At 47.7% G+C, this 20,954-nt stretch overlaps 1 protein-coding gene across 3 annotated transcripts in view; it reads right to left on the bottom strand.

Annotated features, from left to right (window-relative positions):
- LOC148453893 (uncharacterized) overlaps positions 1-20,954 on the bottom strand; it is a 110,510-nt gene that overhangs the window by 13,863 nt on the left and 75,693 nt on the right. For 2 of the 3 annotated variants that reach the window (XM_088461551.1, XM_088461553.1), the window contains one exon: positions 16,503-16,604. In XM_088461551.1, the coding sequence (XP_088317677.1) occupies positions 16,503-16,604 (102 nt within the window). The remainder of the gene's footprint in view (positions 1-16,502; positions 16,605-20,954) is intronic. The other variant, XM_088461552.1, reaches the window with a different exon arrangement.

Genomic DNA, 20,954 nt, shown 5'->3' with positions numbered 1-20,954 from the left:
TCTCCCCTCCAACACTTACCGGCCATGTGCGTGGTGCCACGCCTATCACACCAATGTCACTGTGTGCCCTGTGCACAGACTGCTATGTATACAGACCTATTTATGCTACTGCAGGGAGAAAGCTCCTCTCCCACCCACCCCTTACCGGCCACATGTATAGTCCCACGCCTTTCTCACCAATGTCAAGGTGTGCCCTGTGCACATACTGCTATGTATCCTAACCTATTTATAAGACTGCAGACACAAAACTCCTCTTCCCCCACCCCTTACTGGCCACATGCATGGTGCCACGCCTATCACACCAATGACACTATGTGCCCTGTGCACAGACTGCTATGTATACAGACCTATTTATGTTACCGCAGGCAGAAAGCTCCTCTCCCACCAACCCCTTACCAGTCACATGCATAGTGCCATGCTTTTCTCACCAATGTCACGGTGTGTCCTGTGCAGACAGAAATGAATCCTATTTATGTGACTGCAGGCACAAAGCTCTTCTCCCCCACCCCCCTTACCTGCCACGTCTATTTCAACAATTTCACTGTATGCCCTGTGCACAGACTGGCTATGTATCCTATGTGACTGTAGGCACACAGCACCTCCCCCACCTCTTATTGGCCATGCACATGGTGCCACGTCTATCTCACTGTGTGCTCTGTGGACAGACTGCTATGTATCCCAACCTATTTATGTAAATGCAGGCACAAAGCTCCTCTTGCCCCCCACAACTTACCGGCCACGTGCGTGGTGCCACGCCTATCACACCAATGTCACTGTGAGCCCTGTGCACAGACTGCTATGTATCCTAACCTAATTTTAAGACTGCAGACACAAAACTCCTCTCCCCCACCCCTTACTGGCCACATGCATGGTGCCACACCTATCTCACTAATGTAATTATGTGCTCTGTACACAGACTGCTATTTATGTGACTGCAGGCACAAAGCACCTCTCCCCCACCCCTTACTTGCCAAGTGCATGGTGCCACGCCTATCACACCAATGACACTGTGTGCCCTGTGCTCAGACTGCTATGTATCCTATTTTTGTGACTGCAGGCAAAAAGCTCCTGTCCCCTCACCGACCACATGCATGGTGCCACGCCCATCTCACCAATGTTACTATGTGCCCTGTGCACAGACTGCTATGTATCCTATGTGACTGCAGGCACACAGCACCTATCCCTCCTCCCCGTACTGGCCAAGCGCATGGTGCCACGCCTATCACACCAATGTCACTGTGTGCCCTGTGCACAGACTGCTATTTATGTGATGACAGGCACAATGCTCCTTCCCCACTCACCCCTTACCGGCCACGTGCATGGTGCCACACTTATCTAACTAATGAAATTATGTGCCCTGCGCACAGACTGCTATTTATGTGACTGCAGGCACAAAGCTGCTCTCCCACCCACCCCTTACCGGCCATGTGCATGGTGCCACGCCTATCACACCAATGTCACTGTGAGCCCTGTGCACAGACTGCTATGTATCCTAACCTAATTTTAAGACTGCAGACACAAAACTCCTCTCCCCCACCCCTTACTGGCCACATGCATGGTGCCACACCTATCTCACTAATGTAATTATGTGCTCTGTACACAGACTGCTATTTATGTGACTGCAGGCACAAAGCACCTCTCCCCCACCCCTTACTTGCCAAGTGCATGGTGCCACGCCTATCACACCAATGACACTGTGTGCCCTGTGCTCAGACTGCTATGTATCCTATTTTTGTGACTGCAGGCAAAAAGCTCCTTTCCCCTCACCGACCACATGCATGGTGCCACGCCCATCTCACCAATGTCACTATGTGCCCTGTGCACAGACTGCTATGTATCCTATGTGACTGCAGGCACACAGCACCTATTCCTCCTCCCCGTACTGGCCAAGCGCATGGTGCCACGCCTATCACACCAATGTCACTGTGTGCCCTGTGCACAGACTGCTATTTATGTGATGACAGGCACAATGCTCCTTCCCCACTCACCCCTTACCGGCCACGTGCATGGTGCCACACTTATCTAACTAATGAAATTATGTGCCCTGCGCACAGACTGCTATTTATGTGACTGCAGGCACAAAGCTGCTCTCCCACCCACCCCTTACCGGCCATGTGCATGGTGCCACGCCTATTTCACCAATGTCACTGTGTGCCCTGTGCACAGACTGCTATGTACCCTATTTATGTTATTGAAGTACAAAGCACCTCTCCCCCACCCCTTACCAGCCACATATGCATGGTGCCACACCTATCTCACCAATGTCACGGTGTGCCCTGTGCACAGACTGCTATGTATACTATGTGACTGCAGGCACACAGTTCCTCTTCCCCCACCCCTTACCGGCCACATGCATGGTGCCACGAATTTCTCACCAATGTCACTGTGTGCCCTGTGGACAGATTGCTATGTATCCTAACATATTTATGTGATGGCAGGCACAATGCTCCTCCCCCACTCACCCCTTACCGGCCATGTGCATGGTGCCACACCTATCTAACTAATGAAATTATGTGCCCTGCGCACAGACTGCTATTTATGTGACTGCAGGCACAAAGCTGCTCTCCCACCCACCCCTTACTGGCCACATGCATGGTGCCACTCCTATCATACCAATGTCACTGTGTGCCCTGTGCACAGACTGCTATGTATCCTATGTGACTGCAGGCACACAGCACCTCTCCCCCCACCCCTTACCGGCCACACGCATGGTGCCACGCCTATCACATCAATGTCACTGTGTGCCCTGTGCACAGACTCCTATGTATATAGACCTATTTATGTTACTGCAGGCAGAAAGCTCCTCTCCCACCCACCCCTTACCAGTCACATGCATAGTGCCATGCTTTTCTCACCAATGTCACAGTGTGCCCTGTGCACATACTGATATGTATCCTATTTATGTGACTGCAGGCACAAAGCTCTTCTCCCCCACCCCTTACCGGTCAAAAGGATGGTGCCACGCCCATAACACCAATGTCACTGTGTGCCCTGTGCAGACTGCTATGTATCCTACGTGACTGCAGACACACAGCACCACCCCTACCTCTTACTGGCCACGCACATGGGGCCACATCTATCTCACTGTGTGATCTGTGGACAGACTGCTATGTATCCTAACCTATTTATGTAAACGCAGGCACAAAGCTCCTCTTGCCCCCCAACACTTTCCGGCCACGTGCATGGTGCCACGTCTATCACACCAATGTCACTGTGTGCCCTGTGCACAGACTATGTATCCTAACCTATTTATGTGATGGCAGGCACAAACCTCCTCTCCCACCCACCCCTTACTGGCCACATGCATGGTTCCACGCTTATTTCACCAATGTCACTGTGTGCCCTGTCTGTGCACAGACTGCTATGTATGCTATGTGACTGCAGGCACACAGTACCTCTCCCCCCACCCCTTACCGGCCAAGCGTATGGCGCCACGATTATCACACCAATGTGACTGTGTGCCCTGTGCAGACTGCTATGTATCCTATGTGACTGCAGGAAGACAGCTCCTCTTTTCCCCACCCCTTACCGGCCACGTGCATGGTGCCACGCCTATCTCACCAATGTTACGATATGCCCTGTGTACAGACTGCTATGTATCCTATGTGACTGCAGACACACAACACCTCTCCCCCCACTCCTTACCAGCCATGCGCATGGTGCCACGCCTATCACACCAATTTCACTGTGTGCCCTGTGCAAGGACTGCTATGTACACTAACCTATTTATATGATGGCAGACACAAAGCTCCTCTCCCACCCACTCGTTACCGGCCATGTGCATGGTGCCACGCCTATTTCACCAATGTCCCTGTGTGCCCTGTGCACAGACTGCTATGTATCCTATTTATGTGACTGCAGTTACAAAGCTCCTCTCCCCCCACTCCTTACCAGCCACATGTATGGTGCCACGCCTTTCTCACCAATGTCACGGTGTGTTCTGTGCAGACTGATATGTGTCCTATTTATGTGACTGCAGATACAAAGCTCCTCTTCCCCCCCCACTCCTTACCGGCCACATGTATGGTGCCATGCCTACCTCACTAATGTCATGGTGTCCCCTGTGCAAAGACTTCTATGTATCCTATGTGACTGCAAACACACAGCTCATATTCCCCCATCCCTTACCGGCCACATTCATGGTGCCACGCCTATCACACCAATGTCACTGTGTGCCCTGTGCTCAGACAGCTATGTACCCTATTTATGTGATTGAAGTACAAAGCTCCTCTCCCCCACCCCTTACCAGTCACATATGCATGGTGCCACACCTATCTCACCAATGTCACGGTGTGCCCTGTGCACAGACTGCTATGTATACTATGTGACAGCAGGCACACAGTTCCTCTTCCCCCACCCCTTACCGACCACATGCATGGTGCCACGAATTTCTCACCAATGTCACTGTGTGCCCTGTGCACAGACTGCTATGTATCCTAACCTATTTATGTGATGGCAGGCACAAAGCTCCTCTCCCGCCCACCCCTTACCGGCCACATGCATGGTGCCACACCTATCTCACTAATGTAATTATGTGCCCAGTGCTCAGACTGCTATGTATACTATTAATGTGACTAAAGGTACAAAGCTCCTCTCACCCCACCCCTTACCGGCCACATGTATGGTGCCATGCCTACCTCACTAATGTCACGGTGTGCCCTGTGCATAGACTGCTATGTATCCTATGTGACTGCAGACACACAGATAATATTCCCCCACCCCTTACAGGCCACGTGCATGGTGCCACGCCTATCTCGACAATGTCATGGTGTGCCCTGTGCACAGACTGCTATGTATCCTATGTGACTGCAGACACACAGCTCCTCTCCCACATCTTACTGGCCACGCGCATGGTGCCACATCACTGAGTGCTCTGTGCACAGACTGCTATGTATCCTAACCTATTTATGTGACTGCAGGCACAAAGCTCCTCTCCCCCCCCCCAACCCTTACCGGCCACGTGCATGGTGCCACGCCTATCACACAACTATAACTGTGTGCCCTGTGCACAGACTGCTATGTATCCTAACCTATTCATCTGACAGCAGGCACATAGCTCCTCTCTCCCCCACCCCTTACCGGCCACATGCATGGTGCCACGCCTATCACACCACTGTCACTGTGTGCCATGTGCACAAACTGCTATGTCACCTATGTGACTGCAGGCACACAGCACCTCTCCCCCCACCCCTTACTGGTCACGCACATGGTGCCACGCCAATCACACAAATCTAACTGTGTGCCCTGTTCACAGACTGCTATGTATCCTAACCTATTCATCTGACAGCAGGCACAAAGCTCATCTCTCCCCCACCCCTTACCGGCCACATGCATGGTGCCACGCCTATCACACCAATGTCACTGTGTGCCCTGTGCACAGACTATGTATCCGAACCTATTTATGTGACCACGGGCCCAAATCACCTCTCAATGGACCTTCTGACCCACCCATGTGAGTGGATTCTCACTGGATCTGTTCTTCACTCACCATTGTGATATTTTTAATATTTCTAATTTCACCAATTCCACATTTCCCATCTTCTCTCTTAACTTATCGTTACCTTGAGGCTTTCAACACTATGGGCCTGATTCAGACCCACTCGCGAGCGGCTGTCCGCTCGCAAGTGGGTCGATGTTATGCACTGAGCATGCGCACGACGGAGGGAGCTCCGTCGTGCGCATGCGCCAGACGCGACGAGCGAAGGAAAGTCCTTCGCTCGTTGTGTCCGATCAAAGGGGGCGTGCTGTCAATGTTGATTGACGGCACGCCCCCTTTGGTGGGCGTGCCGGGGGCGTGCCTCCCTGACGGGGGCGTTCCCACGGGAACGCCTACCGTCAGAAGCCGGGCCACTGACATCACTAGTGATGTCAGTGGGAGTGATTTTGGCTCTGATAGAGCCAAAATCACTCCGGAGCTTGCGGTTGAAAACCTCAACCGCAGGCTCCGGCTCGCAATTTCGATGGTCGCGATGGTCTCGACCATCGCGGCCATCACAAAGCACGCTCGTATAGCCTGTGGGTGGTGACCCACAGCTATACGAGCGTCCAGGAGGACGCTCCATGAAAATGGAGCCCGGCCCTCATTCAGAGCGTGCGCTCTGCTCAGAGCGTACGGCTCTGAATGAGGGCCTATATCCTTATCCTCCCTTCTTGACTCACTTTTCTGCTCTATTCTCTCATTCTCCTGTCCTGACCAAACCATTTCCCTTTATATTGTCTCCCTTACATCTGTTCTAGACTGCTACTCACTTGCACAGACCCACAGCTCAACCTTGCCATTCCAAATGCACCAGATACCTGCAAAAGTGTTTACGAACCGCTGAGTGTCAGTGGAGGAAATTACGTTCTAAGGCAGACTTCCTCCATTTCAAATTTATGATCTAAACCTACAGTGCTGCCTTCTCTCGTTAGACAGTCCTATTTCATAAACCTTATCTCCTCCTAATGCTCAAACCCCCATCATCTCTTTGGCACTTTCAATTTCCTCCTCTGATCCCCATCCGCAAAGGGTGGTAAGGGCCCCTCCCCACTTTCTGCCCTATATCTATTCTCCCTCTTTAGGTGAGCTCATCCGCTCTACTGGCCTCCAATATCATCTCTATACTGATGACACTCAGATCTACCTCTCTTCCCCTGACCTCTCCACTTCTCTCCTCACTCGTATCTCCGACTGTCTCTCTGCTGTCTCTTCCTGGATGTCTCAGCAAACTTAACATGTCTAAAGCTGGGCATCCACTATACAATTTTCTGTCAGATATCTGTCCAATCTGGCTGGTTGGAATGAAAACCTGGTAATGTATGGGAGCCAATGACAATCGTCCATTTCCTCACTAACACTGCCATCCACTTCACATATAAAATTGACTTCATACTTTAGGACAACTCATACCACCAGAACCTCAGCACCGCACCCTCCCTTTCCCAGATAACCCCTCCCCATTCATCTTACCAACTCTTTCTCCCCAGTATCTAGAGATGAAGTCATCCAGTTCTCCTCTGTTTCCACCTTATCCTTGACCCTATGCCATCCTGCCTCCTCCGCTACCTCTCTCCTGTTGCCTGTCCCCACCTAGTCCATCTCTGCGATCTCTCCCCCACATCAAGCACCGTCCCCCTCTGCATTTAAGGATGTTCTGGTCTCCCCCATTCTTAAAAATCCCACCCTTGAACCTGATACTCTCTCTAATTCCTGATCTATCTATTTCTTCCAATTTTGCCTACAATCCCCTTGAGCAGATTCTCTAACAACTGCCTTACTGCCTTGCTCTCCGCCCACTCCCTGCTAAACCCATTTCAGTCCAGCTTTCGTTCTTGCCACTCCACAGAAACTGCCCTCACGAAAGACAGCTACGACCTCTGTGCTGCCAAATCCAAGGGACACTACTCTCTGCTAATTTTTCTTGACCACTCTGCTGCCTTTAACACTGTGGACAATCTTCTCCTTCTGCAGATCCTTCACTCCCTCGGTCTGCATGATGCTTGTCTCTCCTGGCTGTCCTACCTCTCTGACCACTCTATCTCAGTTTCCTCTCATGACTCAATTTCCCCTCCACTTCTACTAACATTAGATCTTCCCCAAGGTTCTGTGCTGGGACTATTTCTATTCGTCCTCTTTAGGTGAGCTCATCAGCTCTACTGGCCTCCAATATCATCTCTATACTGATGACACACAGATCTACCTCTTCTCCCCTGACCTCTCCCCCTCTGTCCTCACTCGTATCTCCAATTGTCTCTCTGCTATTTCTTCCTGGATGTTTCAGCACACTTAACATGTCTAAAGCTGGGCATCCACTATACAATTTTCTGTCAGATATCTGTCCAATCTGGCTGGTTGGAATGAAAACCTGGGCATGTATGGGAGCCAATGACAATCGTCCATTTGCTCACAAACACTGGAAAATAGCCAAAAATGGTTGTTCAGACAAATTGTTTAAAAACACACAAATTTAAGCAATTTGAACAATTTTTTTTGTCCTTTTTTTCAGTGTTTAAAACCATATGATCGACTGTCATTTGCTCCCATACATTACCAGGTTTTCATTCCAACCAGCCACACTGGACAGATATCTCACAGAAAATTGTATAGTGGATGCCCAGCTCAAGACTGAGCTGATCATCTTCCCACCCTCCCACATAACCACTTCCCACAATTTATTTATCTATTGGAAGCACAACGATCTCATCTAGCCCCAAAGTGCGCTGTCTTGGAGTTAAGCTGGACTTCTCCCTCTCCTTCATACCACACATTCAGCACCTTTCACAGTCCTGTCATCTCCAGATTGGACTACTGTAACCTCCTCTTATCTGGCCTCCCTGACTCCCACCTCTCTCCTCTCCAATCCATCCTCAATGCTGCTGCTCAGCTTATCTTCCTCTCCAAACATTGTACATCTGCCTGCCCTCTCCTACAAGCCCTAAAACTGGCTCCCCTTCCCCTAAAGAACCCAATTCATACTCCTCACAGTCACTTACAAAGACCTCACCCAATCCTCTCCTACTTACATCTCTGACCTTATCTCCCTTTACACTCCCACCTGCCCATTTCACGCAACAAATGCCACCTATCCTGCCAACTGATTACTTCCTCCCACCTCAAAGGCTGCCTGTGCTGCTCCCTACCTCTGGAACTCTCTCCCTTCAGACTCTCCATCTCTCTCAAAACCCACTACTTCATCAAAGCCCATCTAGCTCTCATCCTAACCCACTACTACATGCTCATTCCTCCCTGTCTACCCCATCTGTGTCACCCCTGTCTGCCAGCCCCTCCCCTTACAATGTAAGCTCCCACAAGCAGTGTCCTCTTTCCTTTATATGTACGGGAGTGCAGACAGTTTTTTGTAATAAATAAATTATATATATATATATATATATATATATATATATATATATAATTAGTTATTATGGTGAGTGCAGAGCCCTTGTGGTTTATATTTAAAGAATGTGGTCGCATACCATGTTGCACCCCAAAACTAGGAATGGTGAGTGCCGTGGATTAGTGCTTTTTATATATAACACACACACACACACACACACAGTGCCAGTCAAAAGTTTGAATCCACCTTCTCATTCAATGGTTTTTGTTTATTTCAATTATTTTCAACATAAAAGATTAATACTGAGGACATCAAAATTATGAAAGAACACATATGGAATTATGTTGTAAACAAAGAAGTGTTAAACAAATCAAAATATATGTTTTATATTTTAGTTTCCTCAAAGTAGCCCCTTTTTGCTTTCATGACAGCTTTGCACACTCTAGGCATTCTCTCAATCAGCTTCACGAGGTAGTCTCCTGGAATGGTTTTGAATTAACAGATGTGCTTTGTCAAGAGTCAATGTATGGAATTACTTGCCTTCTTAATGTGTTTGAGACCATCAGTTGTGTTGTGCAGAGGTAGGGATAGTACACAGTGGACACCACTATTTGACTACTGTTGTAATCCATATTATGGCACCAACCACTCAACTCAATAAAGAGAAACGACAGTCCATAATTACTTTAAGACATGAAGGTCAGGAAAATTTCAAGAACTTTGAATGTATCCTCAAGCGCAGTTGCAAAAACCATCAAACACTATGATGAAACTGGCTCTCATGAGGACCGCCCCAGGAAAGGAAGACCAAGAGTTACCTCTGCTACAGAGGATACATTCATTAGAGTTACCAGCCTCAGAAACCGCTACTTAACAGCACCTCAGATTAGAGACCACATAAGTATTCACAGAGTTCAAGTAGCAGACAAATCTCAACATCAACTGTTCAGAGGAGACTGCGTGAATCAGGCCTTCATGGTCGTATTGCTGCGAAGAAGCCACTACTAAGGATGAACAACAAGAAGAAGAGAATTGTTTGGGCCAAGAAACACAAGGAATGGATATTAGACCAGTGGAAATCTGTACTTTGGTCTGAGTCCACATTTGAGATTTTTCGTTCCAACCACCGTGTCTTTGTGAGACGCAGAGAAGGTGAGCAGATGGTTTCTGCATGTGTGGTTCCCACTGTGAAGCATGGAGGAGGAGGTGGAGGAGGAGGAGGAGGTGTGATGGTGTGGGGGTGTTTTGATGGTGACACTGTTGGTGATTAATTCAAAATTCAAGGCACACTTAACCAGCATGGCTACCACAGCATTCTGCAGCGCCATGCCATCCCATCTGGTTTGCGCTTACTGCGACCATCATTTGTTTTTCAACAAGACAATGACCCCAAACACACCTCCAGGCTATGTAAGGGCTACTTGACCAAGAAGGAAAGTGATGGAGCGCTGCGTCAGATGACCTGGCCTCCACAATCCCCCGACCTAAACTCATTTCAGCTAGTTTGGGATGAGTTGGACGGCAGAGTGAAGGAAAAGCAGCCAACAAGTGCTCAGCACCTCTGGGAATTCCTTCAAGACTGATGGAACCATTACAGGAGATACCTCATGGCGCTGACTGAGAGAATGCCAAGAGTGTGCAAAGCTGTCATCCAAGCAAAAGGGGGCTACTTTAAAATATGTTTTATATTTTAGATTCCTCACTTTTTTTGTTTACAACATAAATCCCATATGTGATCTTTCATAGTTTTCATGTCTTCAATATAAATCTATGTTGAAAATAATTTAAATAAACAAAAACCATTCAATGAGAAGGTGTGTCCAAACTTTTGACTGGTACTGTATGTATTACAAAAAACTGTCCGCAGTCAAGTACGTACAAAAAATCCCATAAAACTGGGGTGCTACACAGAACCATCACACACCATAACACAGGAATGTGACTTCAACCATATGCAGAAGAAAGTATGAGCACTCTCCATAGGTAATATCAAAAATGTTTTCATTTATTTCCCACCCATAACAGCATGTTCAGTGAAAACAGGATACCAAACTCATCCATCCATGAAGAATTGATGCTGTTTTGAAGGCAAAGGGTGGTCACACCAAATACTGACATGATTTAGATTTCTCTTATGTTCATTCAGTTTGCATTTAGCTAATTGATAAAAGGAGAGTTATGGTAAAACTTACCCTTGTTAACTCTCTTTCTTCAAAGTCCATAGGGTCCACAGGGGAGACAACGAGGTGTAGGTGGGACTTGGAGTAACGGACAAAAACAGCAAAGCTTTTCAATCCCAGGATGCTCCGGTCCTTCCTCCTATACCCCGACCGCAGCCTGAGGGCAACTCAGTTTTTGTTAACAAGCCCAAGGCAGGAGGAGGATAGGAGAGAAGGACTGGTACACTGAAGAATCACACTCTCACAGAGAAGGGAACAAGTGACCAAGGGAAGAAACCCATAGAAACCAGGTGCATCAGGGCGGGTGACCTGAGGCCCCTATGGACTTCGAAGAAAGAGTTAACAAGGTATGTTTTACCATAACTCTCCTTTTCTTCTTCAGAGTCCATAGGGCTCTGCAGGGGAGACAATGGGGATGTCCCAAAGCAGTTGTTCAAGGGCAGGAACGCCCCGAGCGGAGAGAACATGCCGCCTGAAGGAAGCATCCTGAGAGGCAAATGTATGAAAGGCATAAAACCTAAGAAAGGTGTGCACAGAATACCACGTGGCCGTCTTGCAAAGCTGTACGGCAGAGGTGCCACACTGGGCTGCCCGCGAGGGACCCACAGAGCGAGTAGAATGAGCAGATACTGTAGCCGGCACAGGAAGGCCAGTCTGCGTGAAGTCTGTGAGATAGTCATGCGAATCCATCAGCTGCTCTGATACAAGAAGCCGCTGACTGCTATCTAATATACTGGCTTGTTACTCCGTATTGCTAGGACACTGCTGAGACAGAGGCAGGCCACTATAACGGAGTGAGTACACGTGGCCACCTGACTGCCGACCACCTCCAGCTGGTATACCACGCTGCCAGCAACACGGAGACGGGAGCCATCTGTTAACCTAGCAATAACTAGCTGATCCGTCAGGATCACTGCAAGGACGGAGACCAGCTTTAACCACGGAGCCGCCAAAAGCTGCCATTTGACTGCCGGGCACCATATGCCATCATCCAACGCCCATCGGCTGTACAGAGACGGGAGCTGCCGATGATTGCATTATCCCAGTATATCCAGATATTCCTCTGTGCCGTGTTGATCCACCTACAGGTACAATACTGGTTATAGATAGCTAGTGATAACACTGATTTATACCTCACTCATAGAAGTGCCATATACGGGACTGTTACATATTGATCAGTAAAGGTATTCACATTGGAAGTTATGACTGGACTTATCCTTAAAAATACGTCTGGAATGCTATATACTGATTGAGTTTTTGCTAATTACCAAAGAATTTTTTCAATCACCGTGACAGGAAAAATTGAACCTACATTAAACATTCCAACATCTATAGGGAGAGCTGCAAATTAACTACAGACACCTATTTCTGGTAATCAAAGAATCTCCAAAGTATCAGTATACTCTCGGACATGGTATCCATCACGTGAATTTTTTATTACCACAGTCTGGAATTGTTTACATATGTTGGCATTTTTGTGTTTCAAGTTGTATCTGGCTATTGGGATACAAACTTTTTTATAGGAGTCTGATCAGCTATATTAAATGTTTTACATACCATGTGTGCCAAAATAGATACATTTATGAGGCAATATGAGATACGTCAATTGTCTATTATCCATCAATAACCTTCATTTTAAAGGTGCAATACATTACATACTATTTTAAATATATATATATATATATATATATATATATATATATATATAGTCACCCTATGTCCCAACACAGTTAATCTATTCTTTGTTTATGCGAATCCATCTAGCCAGAGTCTGTTTGTCAGCTGGCCATCCCTCCTTTCTTGTGGAATCCATATAGGACAAAGAGGGAGTCAGATTTCCTGATGGAACTAGTACGGTCCATGTAGATCCTCAGAGCACAGACCATATCCAAAGTGGCCTCGCCTGCCGAGAGGTCTGGTGATTGAAAGGCCGGAATCACAATTTCCTCATTAAGGTGGAAACAAGAAACCACCTTGGGAAGGAAGCCCGGGCACATTCTAAGAACAGCCCTGTCCTGATGAAAGATTGAAAAGGGGGAGCAACATGAAAGCGCCCTAAATCAGATACCCTACAGGCAGATGTTATAGCCAGAAGAAACAGAGTCTTCGCAGTGAGCTACTTGACATCCACTGATTCCAGGGGTTCGAATGGAGGTTCCTGAAGTGCGTGGAGCACCACTGACAAATCCCATGGAGCCACAGGAGGCCAAGGGAGGTTGTATACGTAGAACACCTTGCAGGAAGGTGTGAACATCCGGTAGAGGAGCAAATCTGCACTGGAAACAGATGGACAGAGACGTGCACTTTCAGAGATGCTAGGCGGAGCCCTAGATCTAATCCAGCCTGAAGAAAGGCAAGAATTCTAGAAACCTTAAAAACTTGTGGGTCATAGTTTCTGGGAGCACACCACTGGAAACATGTATGACATATTCGGTGATAAATTCTGGCTGAGGCTGGTTTATGTGTTCTGAGCATGGTCTGGACCACAGAGCCGTTAGGAGGGATGTCTCAGAAGCCAAGCCATTAAAGACAGACAGGCTAGGTCCGGATGTAGACATGGACCCTGAGACAACAGGTCTACTTGTAGAGGAAGTTGAGGAGGAACGTCTATGGAGACTTTGCCTGGGCCAAGTCTGAGCTAAGCCAGAGCCATCAACAGGACTGTTTCCCCTTCCTGCTTGAACTTTCCAAGAACTCGAAGAAGCAGGGAAATTGGAGGGAAGAGATACGCACTTCACAGATAATGTGTCCATGAAAGCCACGCTGGGGTCCCTTGTAATTCCAGGATGTTGATTGGTAATACTGCTTCGATTGGTGTCCAGCGGTACTGGAAGGAGTGCTGGCCAGTCACTGCACCCAACCTGGCATCCAAAAGGGGCAACCCTTGTCTAAATGGGATGTTGTCTGTAGCCATCAGGCTAGGGACAGGTGGAGGCCATTGTCTGGGCTATGAGCAGATGGGGTAGCCCGTTCCACCAGGAGAGGATCAGGTGTTGTCAGGGCCTGGAGTAAATCTGAGCAAACTCCACCATGTCGAAGGTGGACACCATGGATCCCAAGGTGTGCATTGCAGAGTGAATTGACTCTCGGCGACTGAGCAGCAGTCTGCGCACTTGGTGCTATATTATTGAGATCTTGTATGCTGTTAGGAAGATTCTCGGAATCGGAGAGTCCAGGAGGGCTCCCAAATGTACCATTCTTTGAGAAGGTGTCAGGGAAGACTTTTTTTAGTTGCTCATCCAACCGTGCGTTTGTAGAAAGGCAGTGGTTACCTGCAGATGGCTGTGAAGAATTTCTGGGGAGCTAGCCAACAGCAAGAGATCATACAAGTATGGAAGTAGTCTGATCCATCGACGATGAAGATAGGCCATCATAACTGCCGTGATCTGTTAAAGACCCGAGGGGCCGTTGATAGGCCAAGCGGCAGAGCCTGAAATTGGTAGTGCTGCTGTAGTATAGCAAACTGGAGATATTGTTGATGAGAAGGCGCTATAGGTACATGTAGGTAAGCACCTTGAATGTCCAGAGACACCATAAAATCCCCAGGCTCCATAGCTAGGATAATAGAGCGGAGGGTTTCCATATGAAACCTGGGCACCCTGATAAACTTGTCAGGCTGAAGGCTTGTCCTCAGATTTGGTAGGTGGATGTCTAGTAGCCCAGGTCTGTTTGGTCCAAGGCCGGGAGGCCTTAGTCGATGCCTTGGAAAGGACTGACCTTTAACTTTTCCTTAAGGAAGAAAAGGACCAAAAAAATTACATCCGAGGCTTTGCATTATATGCAGAGAGCACGAATGCTGTCTTGGAAGATGCCAAGGTAGTCACAATTTTGTCCAATTCTGGTCCAAAACAGGATATCCCCAGAATAAGGCAGAGACTCCAGAGCCCTTTTAAGAGTCCAAATCTGCCTTCCATGAGTAGAGCCAAACAATAAGGCGGGTCACTACATAAGGCTAGGAGAGCCGTATCCATAGCTCTTCACCTAAATAGGAGGCTGCATCTCTAATGTGAGATATATAGGACAGCTGTTCCCTCGAAGCATCAGAGGGAAATGTATCTTCTAGGGCCTCTGCCCAACTCTCAATGGCTTTTTCCACCCAGGCCGTAGCCCTAGCAGGACGAGTATATAGATTTTAAACAAGCTTCCATCCTTCTATCCATTGCCTCCTTCAAGTAGGTTGCAGTATGGATGGGTAAGGTAGCATTCTTTACCAGACGTGTTACGTGGGAATCCACTGCTGGGGGAACTACCCATTTAGTGCAATAAGTTGCGGGAAGAGGGTAAAAGGAAGTTAAATGTTTAGGCAGCTGAAATCTATTACTGGGCATATTCCATGCCTCGCTCATATGGTCAGATAGCTGGTCAGAGTGAGGAAACTCGAGTAAAACTACCTTCTGTCATTTAAATACTAGTTCTTTTGCCCTAGGAGCAGGTTCGGGGCCTGATTCAGACCCGGTCGCAAGCGCTGAGTGCTCGCAACAGGGTCGATGGTGGCCCATAGCGCATGCACACGACGGAGCCGACTGGACCCAGCGTTCCCAGAGACCTGAATGCAGAAAATGGCTGCCGCGCGTCTCTGAGGGGGCGGACGGTGAGGGAGGAGCAGCAAGACCGCAGAGGAATGGCGCCATGAGCTGGGGGAGGGGCTTCAGGGAGAGCACCTTATCCCCTTGCTGACATTAACCACCGGGTCCCCTGTCCTGTAAAATATGCCCTGCGCCAATGATATATATGCCCTGGCGGTCTAGTGGAGTCCTGGGCAACTCAGTGTCCACATCAGCCCCACCGCTTTGTCTCCTGAGACTGGAGGCAAAACTGCGTAAAGCGGGGATCCTCTGTCCCCTGAATTCAGGGCTGCAGTCTGAGGTCCGGGGAGCCTGATAGCTAGGTCAGAGCCCCACCAGAGGTACCTAGCAGTGGGCTGGTGTCACAGCGCCGCAGAGGGGTGATGGAGCAGCAGTGCAGACGTCTCGCGCTGCTGTTCAGTAGTAAAATAACTAGAAATTAAAATAAATGTAAAAAAATAAGCTTGGGCAAAATGGTGACTCCGCTCTTGCCGGACACCAACAAAACGGAGCTGCCCTTAGGCTGCGGACAGTGTATCGGATGAAGGACCGGAGAATCCTGGGATTGAAAAGTTTTTGCTGTTCGGTCCTCCAAGTACCACCTACAACCCATTGTCTACATGTGGAGCCCTATGGACCCTGAAGAAGAAAAATAAACTATTAACACTTCTATTTTTGTAAGCATTCCTACTTTTTAACATTTCTTCACACCTGCCTGAAACTTTTGCACAGTATTTACAGTTCTGCGTATATGTTTATATATATATATATATATATATATATATATATATATATATATATATACATACATACATACACACACACATACATACATACACATATACACACACACACACACACAAATACACACACACACACACACCAAAGTAGGAGAACCGTGTTAACGTCTCGTGGCCTCACACCAATTACCCCAGCGCTCTCACCTCTCGCTGCGGCTCCTGCCCTGTCTGACCCGTGGCTGCTCACTGGTATCTCTGCAGAGTCCAGATCTTCATGTCTGATTGGCTGGGACGACGCCCTTCCTGCTGATAGAAGAACACATGTATAGGCTCTGTTTCAACAAATGGTAAATCAGGGTGACCTACACCAGCACAAAAATTACGTGGCCACTCCAGCTCTTATTGGAACATGAACCATCTCTGGGCAGGAAGGGTACAGTGTATAATTACTACCAGGAACGGTACCCCCTAATGTGGGTCAGATTTTATACTGTGACTGGGTGTTATGAATCCAAAAGCCTGCTCCGCATGAATCCCCTAGAATCCAGGCTAGTGAGGTCTTCTGCCACTAACAACCGCCCGTTGTTCCCCTAGAACTGAGACACGTTCACCGGTACTTAGGCGGCCGCCTGGTCTTAAAACTCGGGGTAGTAGTGATTCACACAAAGGTACAATGAGATTCAGTGGTGAGAGGAACGACGGGAACAGATACAGGTAGGCTTCAGAGTCGATGGAACGACTTCGTGAACTGAAGGAGCGGTCCGGGAACCGATGGTGCAGCAAGAACTGGTTAGCAGGGCTTGGAGTACCAGTGATGTGGCCTTGAGAGCTGATGGTGCGGCTTGGAGCCGGTAGCAGAAGAAAGAACACAATTGATGCAGCTTTGAGAACAGATTGTGCAGCCTGAAGCCGGTTGTAGAAGTATACAATTGATGCAGCTTTGCGAGCCTATGGTGCGGCTTCGGAGCAGGTAGCAGAAGTTGGTATGCACGTGCAGTGGCTTTGGAGCCGATGGTGCCGCTCGGAGCCAGTAGCAGAAAAAAAAGTACACAATTGATGTGGCTTTGAGAGCCGGTACACAAGTTTGTTTACTAATAAGTGTACTGCAGCTTTGAGAGCCGGTACACAAGTCTATGTACTGTGATATGGCTTTGAAAGCCGGAGGCAGCTGGTGCGGCTGAGAAGCCTGCGGAGTGGTTTGAGAGATGATGGAAGCGAGGGAGCCTTTTGAGAAAGCTGATGAACCAGTGGTAGCACGGAAGCTGCTGGTGCGGCTAGGGAGGCGTTGAAGAGGCTGAGAGCCGGGAGCAAGGTAATTCCGCTGGAGTACCAGAATACACTTCCACAAGCTCATACAGAATGCTGACGGTGCGGCTGAGCTGATAGGATCTACAGGAACACTATAGTCAGCAAGGTGGCAAAAAGCCAGCATGTACAAAAAGGGGAAGGAACCAATTATGCCAAGTTGTGGACAGCATGTGACATCCTGCGGCGTCCAGATCGCCTAGCAACCGACGGAACTGGAACCAGACTGCCAGAAGGAGGTAAATTGCTAGAGGGAAGCAAGTCGTGACCGCGACTTGTGACACTGGGCCCGGAGACACAAGCTCCTTCTTATAGTTTATGTTCTGTAGTATAATGTAAAGGACGGACGTTGTACACAGCTTTCTGCCTGGCTGTTCTCTCCACTAAGTGCTCTCAATACTCTTTCCTTAAGGTTTGTGTTAGTGTAGTTACAGCAACGAGAAGCACGAAGTCATGCGGACAACACAGAACTGATATTAAAGCCACATATTGCTGGATGTATGTGAATGATAATTATTATGGTAATTACCTTTATTTATAAGGTGCCACAAAGTGCTGCTGTGCTGTACTAGGAATATACATTGTAACGTGACATATAAGTACATTATAGGTTGTTCGCATACAACAATCATTGCAGAGAGGGAAGGCAGTTCTTAATAGAGGAGAAAAAAAGAGAAGATGGCGGTTAGGGTGAGGGAATGGAAAGTTAGGAGTCCATACATCTGCAATGGATTGCCGCAATTCCCCGTTCTGCGACGTCGGGACCAGGGGATCGTGGATATTCAACATGTTGTAAAATCTTGATTTCTCAATCCAGACCCAAAAATGGTTAGAATCGGATAGTCAGGGTTTTTTTTTTTTTTTTTTAACATGTTGAATTTCCCTGATCATCGATGTGGCGGGTTGGCCGGCAGAACGGAGAATCACGGCTCAGGTGTATGGGGCCCTTTACTGTAGCCAAACATGACTTGATCCTGCATGTAACTGCTGGAATGGGCGGAGGTTCATTGAGTAAGGTCGAAAAAAGGGAAAAAGAGGGAGAGGATTTTTGGGAGCAGAGGTATACGTCAGATTGTCAAGTAGGATATTGGAGTCACCAGGATAAGGGATGGAAGGTCAGGAGAGAGAAAATGGGGCAGTTGTCTGGGAAGTGGGCAGCAGGGCCAGAGGGACGGAAGATGAAAGAAACTTCAAGATGAATAGGGTGGAGTAGTAGGATTGAGTGGACCTGAAATGAGGAGAAGGAGAGAGAGGGCTGAGGGGGCAATGACTTTGCAGGCAGGATAGAGAAGAATAAAACGCCACCACCTTGTCGGTGCGTGAGTGACACAGAACATCAGGCTAAAAGTTATCTCGGATGTGGAGAGCCAACTATCAGTCATGGCTAGGAAGTTAGGAGGGAGATGAACCAGACGTGAAGAGAGGCCAGTTTGTTGCACAGAGATTGGCCATGCCAGAGGAGATATATCTATTGTGACTGGATAACCTCGTCCTACCAGGCTATCACAGATTACTTTTGATCTGCCTGGATCTTGGAGTATTACAGATTCCCTCTTACCGTCAGTAACTGCCTGTTACTGACTCCATCCCCTGCATAGTGAGAGGGTAACTTGCTGCTATCACCAAGCTCCTACAAAGGCACTTGTGAAACTTATTTCCACCCAGGTTCCTACACTGGCACCTGGAACCACTTATCCCAGGCTCCTACACCGGCACCTAGAACCGCCTACTTCCGGGTGTGCATGGACACGCAGCTGCAACACTTCCTGGATAGTGTCAACTAATTACCACCATAGACCAGTCTGCATGGGTAGCTGGTAGAGGGCATTAGCTTGGAGACACTGGGCTCAATCCAGGACAGGCGGAGAATGGAACATTGTTCGGCGGTACTTTAGTTGTCGCGGGATACAGCAGAGGAGTTGTCTTAAAGGCAAGATGTTTATTGCTCAATGTTTTGAAAAAGACAACTCCCCCTTGCTGAAAGTGCTCAGAGTAATCACAGTATACAGATGTTAAAGTACAGTCCTTCCTGATGTTCAAAGGATATACACACTCAGAGCACGCAGGCCAGTCTTTTATCTGGTTCAATACACAATACAACAGGGAGTAAAAGTCCACCCTGGGTCCCTTAACCAATCAAGCTTAGTGCATGTGCTGGTCATATTCTGTACATACAGAGAGTTAACATTGTCCCTTATGTGCAGTGGCGAGTGGGTTACTCCTCTGTGCCTGAGACCACATGGGCAGATAGTCAACACCCAGGTGCCACCACGTCTAGGAGGAGGGGGATAGCTCCCTCCAAAACACTTCCAGGATTCTGCCACGGGACCTTACCACCTCCTCTACACGAATCTGGGCTCCATGGACAGGTAGACAAGATCCTCAGGCAGAGAGGTTCTGTCTGCCGAGAAGCTCACAGAAAACACTCTGCATCTGCCAGCTCCACACGCACCTCCTCATACCCCTAAGGAGGCTGCATGGGAGGGTATTCCATTTTCCTGGAAGGGGGCTGGGGGACCCAACAGCCCACAGAGAGTTCTGGATCCCCATAGAACTCCAGATAGAAAGTTAAATGCATATTTCTTTAATAGACATTTTACATTAAATACAAATACAGTTAGAGCATGTTACCAAGCCTGTGAAATATGCTCTGCTTTATACACCAAGGCACTATACATGTTCCTTTTTAATACATTTACAGTTATTACACTAGTCCCAGTGCCTAGCTTACCATTAGTAATTGAGAATAATTGCTGTACGACAGTTTGGGACAGATTTCATTAAGTCGACGTACAACTGCGCACATTACGGGTAATCATGGGAAGTAAACTGCGCCATCAGGGAAAGCAATACATGAACAAAATGCAGTAGATGAATAGCTAAATGCAACACATGGAAAACAAAATACAACACATGAATAACAAAATGCAACACATGGATAACAAAATGCAACACATGAATAGCAAAATGCAACACATGAATAGCAAAATGCAACACATGGAAAACAAAATGCAACACATGGATAGCAAAATGCAACACATGGAAAACAAAATGCAACACATGGAAAACAAAATGCAACACATGAATAACAAAATGCAACACATGAATAGCAAAATGCAACACATGAATAACAAAATGCAGTACATAAATGAAAAGGTAAGACATATTTTTTTGTCATTCATGTGTTGCATTTTGTTTTCCATGTGTTGCATTTTGTTATTCATGTGTTGCATTTTGCTATTCATGTGTTGCATTTTGCTATTCATGTGTTGCATTTTGTTTTCCATGTGTTGCATTTTGTTTTCCATGTGTTGCATTTTGTTTTCCATGTGTTGCATTTTGTTTTCCATG

This window comes from Taudactylus pleione, unplaced genomic scaffold (genome assembly GCF_031769625.1).
Source record: "Taudactylus pleione unplaced genomic scaffold, aTauple2 ptg001066l, whole genome shotgun sequence".
Taxonomy (NCBI): Eukaryota; Metazoa; Chordata; class Amphibia; order Anura; family Myobatrachidae; genus Taudactylus; species Taudactylus pleione.
This window is presented reverse-complemented; position numbering and strand designations above follow the sequence as displayed.